Source organism: Lolium rigidum, chromosome 1, assembly GCF_022539505.1.
Source record: "Lolium rigidum isolate FL_2022 chromosome 1, APGP_CSIRO_Lrig_0.1, whole genome shotgun sequence".
Taxonomy (NCBI): Eukaryota; Viridiplantae; Streptophyta; class Magnoliopsida; order Poales; family Poaceae; genus Lolium; species Lolium rigidum.
Genome location: NC_061508.1, coordinates 19505843 through 19512047, shown reverse-complemented (window position 1 = coordinate 19512047; position 6205 = coordinate 19505843). Strand labels below are relative to the sequence as shown.

Sequence of the window (6205 nt, the reverse complement as noted above, 5' to 3'; positions counted from 1 at the left end):
GGCGATCCTGCTCTGAATATTATCACTAGCACACCGTGCTCAAAAGTCGCCGACGAAAATTAAGTAGATCGAGCCAGCTTAGTGGAAAGGCCTTGTTGCGGCACGCAGTCAAACCATGACGTGTGCTGGCCTTGTAGCTCGACTCCGGAATTATGAACAAGCAAACTGACACGGCCACGGTGATGGGCATTGTTTTTTGCCGGTGGAGCGGCATAGGCTCATTCCAGGACCACTACAGTTTTCTTCTTTCCTTGCTCCGGTTTGATTCTCTGCATGGCTATTAGACAACCCCAAAACTCATCCCTATCATATACCCCTTCGAATTGCAATATATTAATCTAACATGGGCGGCAGCACGGTCTTGGGATTGGACCGCCGTTTTCTTACGCATCTTTACAGTTTTATGATAATTACTTGTATCGTCCCTCTTTTTTATTTGATGTTCGTCTTGGGCTTGAGCAAGCATGTGCATCATAATTATCCAAGGCCGAGTTAAACATTTTGAGTAATACCCTGCAAAAAAAAAACATTTCAAGTAATAAACCGGAAACAAACCGTGTGCTTCGGGCTCACTTTCCCCCTCCCTTGCTCTCCTCACGCTACAGTAGTTTGAGAGGTGCCCCTTCTTCGCCGGGCCGACCCGAGGCTATTCTCGCCGGCGCTGCCGGTCGAGATACGCTAAGGGAAGGCGGCGGCCTTTGTAGTGTAAATACTAGGTGTAGGAGTGGCCTCTGTGCCAGTAGCTGGCTTGATGCCGCGTGGAGTTCGCCGGTCGCCCTGGGCCAGATCTGGCGATGGCTGCTGCTCTTCTTCCCCGTCGTCCTCGTCGGAGGGATGTGGTTGGTGTTCGGCGGCTACTCCAACAATAAGGAGCCCTGTAGTGGAGGCGGTGGTCAAGATCTGTGCCGCTGGATCTTGTCCAGGCTAGGGCTGAGGCTTGCCCTCTCTCTGCTCCGGTGGTCGGAGGGAAAAGGGGTAAGAAGCAGCGCCGTCTTCTTCTTCATCGAATCTGCGGACACAGGTTCTCCTCTCTATCTCGGCACCACGGCTGAAGTTCCCCTGGCCGGCCGTGGAGGCGAGGTGGGGTTTCTTCGCGGAGCTGCAAGGTATGCCTTTTCTTGGCTCCTGGCCGGCCTTGGTGGCGAGGAGGAGCTGAAGAATGGCATGCCGGTTTCGGATAGAGGGACAGGACATGATCATCTCTGTCGATGCAGCTGGTGCCTGGAGGTTGCTAGGCAACGGCGTCTTCTTCCTTGCCATGGTGGTAAGAAGAAAGGCGACGGCATGCCTCTCCCGGACCGTCTTCATCGACTTCTGCCTCAAAGGTGTTACGGAGTCTCTGTGTGGGAAGAAATTTTCTTGAGCTGCTCTTCGGCGGCACTTCGTTGTCGTCCGACATCCAAGGCCACTCCATGGCCTATCCATGTGCCGGCGATGGATTCCGGCAAATCAACCTCCTTTGCGAGGCCCTCCCCGAGGTTTGTAGTCGCATGCTACGGCTGCGTGGAGGCAAGTGGTTCCGTCCCCGCCTCTTCGCATGACGGCGGCGTAGCAGACCTCTGGCTCGACGGTGGGGAAAGAGAAGGACCTGATTGCTTTTCTTCATCTTTTAGTGAGGTCTTTTCTGCAAATGCTAGGGATCTATATGTGATTTTAAATCTTATGGGGTCCTTTGTAATCTTTTGTACCTCCACCGTTTGGATTTAATGAGAAGCTTCCTGGCCCTTCGGGGCACTCCTTGTTCAAAAAAAAACGTAATAAACCGATCTTCATCATGGAACGTCTTCTTCCTATTCGTTTATATCGTCTTCCACCCTCCGTCTACGTTGACACCTTTTCTCCCTAAAATAGTGCCCACCACCCTTGCTACCTTGACACCATCTTCTTACTCAGTTTCTCGATGTGACTATCTCATGCCCGCAAACCATGGACACCACATCTAACTACTTCTCTACCAATGCCTCTACATCTAACTGCTTCTGATCTCCTGATGTCTCTAATTCCCACATCAGCTCTTCTCGCGTTAGCTTCATTGTTTGCGTGTTTGCTGCGTGTTTGCATTCTAAGTTTGTAACACATTGAACAAGAGAAAGAGAAAATATTTGTGTGTGTATGAGTTACTGGACCTTTCTGTTTGGAGTGCTCATGTGAAGAGTATATAAGGAAAACAGTATCCATACAATGGGAGGATGGTGAAGTGTTTATTCATGCCTTCATTGTTTATTTTGCACCCAATCCTTTCATTGATTGAGCGACGACATGTTTTCTTACGGATGGATTTCCATGAGTTTGTCCCGTGTATCTTTGGAATCTACCGTGCCCATGAGTTTTCCTCTACATAAAGTCGTTATTGGGTAATAATGCACCAACACACTTCACCAACCCTAGTTGTCCTAAACTATATTAGAAAAAAAACGAAGGAAAATTATGAATTACCTCGACATCTTTTTTCCTCTATATACAGTTGTAATAGAACTAGGGTGCAGTAACTCTTGTTAAAAGTTCTAAGAAAAAATTATGAGTGAATACAACATTATACTATGTCAAAAGAAAATCAAAGGGAAAAGTTATAATATATGTCATATAAAATATGCCTAGTCGTAGCATATATATGTGAATATAAAACTTATAATTTTTTATTTCTCTCGGATAGCACAACATATTAGTACCAAAATTTCTAGACCAATATCACTTTTGTAATACAATATGTAGATTCATTTTTCAAATTTCAAACACCAAAATCTCTAAAAGAAGTGAGGGTATAGGTTCACACGTGGGGTAAAACATTTCTCGTTTTAGAAAGAGAACCTGGTTGGAGCGCCTCGCTATTAGAGAAATCTAGGTCGACCTCGGTATAGGATGGCCCGAGGTGCATGACTTCTTAATTCCCTTTCCAAAAAAAATTATCTTCATTGTTCCATATTCGTTTGCGTCCCTTGACAACTGGACAAACCAAAAATTCTCTCATACATAACTTCTCTGTTTCCCTTTTACTCTTTGTTCAAGAGAATTTTAAACTATAGTTTTCTACTCGTCTTTCTTGTCCCTGACAGATCCCCATCACCAAAACCGTGCTATATCAACTCCATCTGCTCACCTAGCCTCTCAATGTGACTATCTATGTCTTTCCATGTGGGCAACTATAGTGACAACTTCTAATTGCTTCTCTTCCGATGTCTCTAATTTCAACATCCGCACTTCTCGTGTTAGCTTTTTTGTTTGCGTGTTTGCTACTTCTTTGCATACTAAGTTTCTAACGCGTTGAATAAGAGAAAGGATAAATATTCAAGTGTGGACCAGTTACTAAGAATATATAAGGAAAACATTATTCATACAATTGAAAATTGGTGATTCATTGTCTTATTTTGCGTCCAATTCTTTCATTAGTCGAATGCTGATATGTTTGTATGGACGGATTTCGATGCCCATGTCCCATGAATCTTTGGAATCTACCACGCCTATGTGTTTTCATGTACATAGTTCTTATTGAGCAATAGTGCACCAACACACTCGCTATATCTGGTTTTTATACTAAATTAGAACAAAAAATCTAAGGAAAATTATGGATTGCCTCGAAATGTGTTTTCCCCTACATAAAGTGTAGTTAAGCAAGTGTGCACTAACTCTGGTTTTTGTACTACTCAATGCGAGAACGTGTAGTATATTTAAGATAAAATTGAGAGAATACATATTATAGTATATCCAAAACAAATCAATGCGAGATGTGTAGTATATGACCCGTAAAAAATAAATAGTAGTAGCAAATATATGTCAACATAAAAATTAAAACTTTATCTTTTTTTATTTCTCTCAAGTAGTACACCATGTTGGCATCAAACTATACAGGACAATATAACTTGTGATACTGTGTAGATTCGTTTTTCAGATTTTGGTACAACATTTTTTTTAAACATATAAGCATGTAGTTGCAGCGATGTGGTAAACATGTCTTAATTACCACTCTCTTTTAAACGATACATAATTTTCTTAGATAAAGGCGCTCACCTACGAAAATACCGAACAGAACATCCAATTATGAAAAATTCAAAATAATGCTATTTTAAAGTTTCAGAAAAATTGAAAAATGCACGCATGTTTATATTATGTTGATACTTACTTGTGTAAATTTTCAAGTACAAAAAAGATATTGTATGTGACCTACACAAAAATGAGAAAATGGAAGATCATATTCCTATGAATATTACAAATTCAAACATTATAGTGTCGTTTGGACATTTTATCTTTTTGTGTAGGCCACGTACAATCGTATTTTTTCGTGAAAACTTACACAAGTAAGTATCAACATAATATGTACATGCAAAATTTATTTCAATATTTTTTGGAACTTATAAATAGCATTGGAGGGTGGAGGGGCAGCGCTGCAGGGAGGGGTCGGGTGGGGAGGGAGGCGGCGGCTGGGTGGAAGGGTGGCTGGGTGGGGAGGGAGGCGGCGGCTGGGTGGAGGGGCAGCTCGAATGACGTGTAAATGGATGAAAGGCCGACGACAGCTTAATTATATATTTTTTGTGAAATATAATAAATAGGCAGACAATCATAAATACGTGCATACCCTTAACCTTCGGAATGCATGCGTGTACACCATATCGGTATAAGCATTTTCGAGAGACTAGATTGAAAAAACTAATAGGACGGACCTTTAAATTGACAAAGTCAGCACAAGTATTCCACTAGAAATGAAGACACGTTGACGGATATATCAACATTTTTTGCGTTCCAAAATTCCCTCGTGCGGATCAAAGTCAATAAATGGATGCAGCTACACAGAAAGTTCCAAACTAATCAGTGCATGACGACGGAGTCGAAGCAGTTGAGGCCGTCGAACGCCAGCTCAAACGCAGCACGCCGCTGCTGCGTCGATTTGCCGGAGAACCCCTGCTCCTTCTCGGCGTCCTGCTTGAGAGGACCCGGCTTGGTCGCGCCGCCGGAGACCAGCTGCTTGGTCGCGCCGGCGGTGAGTACCGAGGTGCTGTAGCCGTCCAGGGGCGCCTCGCAGAAGACGAGCGAGGTCAGGAACTTCTCCATGGCCGTGGAATTCCTTCACCTAGCTAGGACTCCCTGCTTCTGCTGGCTGCTGCCCGTTGATCGAACTGGATACGAGTCTGCGCTTTCTTGCTTGCTCTCCCAGCTGTGTTGTGATGGAACTGGATACGAGTGGGAGAATTTGAAGTGTCGGGCTGTGCCTGGGCGTGCTGGTCTCAGGTTTAAACTTGGAGAAGGAGCCGCGCGCTGACCAGACGGGGGGGCTCTGTCGAAGCAGCCGGGTCGGTCAAGATTTTCCATTTCCAATCAAAGAAAAGCATAGATCGAACTACTGAGTTGCAGGGGCCATATTGAGACGTCTTGCCGCGCAACATAAAGATAACGTGGCCGTGCGCGGTTTCGTCCAGAAATTCAGCCATTCTTCCATATGAAGCAAGTACGGTGCACTGGATTTCTGAAATAGTAAGAAAAAAAGAAAGTTGCTATGCAAGAAAAGTATGGCAACTCACAGGAAAGGGGGCAGGAAGCTGATGGCGGTTGAACGATGAACGGTCGGACGAGCCAGACGGTCAAGCAACGATCGGAGCGCCAAGGCAGCACCGACCGCCGTTGCCGCTGTTGACTTGGGCGGTGGCTTTTGTGCGACTCGATGGAACCGGTGATGAAGTCCCGGCTCTTACCCGGTATGGATCGAAGACTCATCAACTCATCGTGCTTATCCGCTGAGATAGGGACCTAGCTAGGGAGAAAACGGGTGGTTTGGTTGCTACAGGCTAAAATTTCACTGCATCGCACGAACTTTAAAGCAGCCTTAAAGTTAGTCCAAGAGAAAAGCTAAAATTTAAACGTTTTTTCGGGCCAGACTCGGGCGAGCTGAAAGTCACCCACATGAGCTCCTCTACTAACTAGTAAACATGCATAAGGTTTTCATCAGAAAAAAAATGGTACGCTTATGCATTGAACCATGGCACGCTTATGGGTATAAGTGATGGTCATGGTTCAATTCTAATAGGACAGTAAACATGCATAAGGTTTTCATCAGAAAAAAATGGTTCACCAAAATCCTACTTCATCTGTAGCTGATGAGCTGATTTGAGTAATTTCTCAATTATCTCTTTTATATCACAATCTATTAGGGCAGTGGTACAACATTGATCGAACCATGTAACCCTGTGGTCTTCCCTGCACCGAACATCCTAGCTAA

At 44.4% G+C, this 6205-nt stretch overlaps 1 protein-coding gene across 1 annotated transcript; it reads right to left on the bottom strand.

Moving 5' to 3' along the window:
• Positions 1–4632: 4632 nt before the first annotated feature.
• On the bottom strand, positions 4633–5788 carry LOC124668613. The gene is made up of 2 exons (XM_047205728.1): positions 5511–5788; positions 4633–5447 (listed from the first exon to the last, which is right to left on the bottom strand). The coding sequence occupies exon 2, from the start codon at positions 5041–5043 to the stop codon at positions 4801–4803; it is 243 nt and encodes an 80-aa protein (XP_047061684.1). The 5' UTR covers positions 5044–5447; positions 5511–5788; the 3' UTR covers positions 4633–4800.
• Between the last annotated feature and the right edge of the window lie 417 nt (positions 5789–6205).

What these genes read in the sequence shown, in the direction of transcription:
- LOC124668613 (XM_047205728.1), bottom strand. Translation starts at nt 5,043, where the DNA reads ATGGAGAAGTTCCTGACCTCGCTCGTCTTCTGCGAGGCGCCCCTGGAC.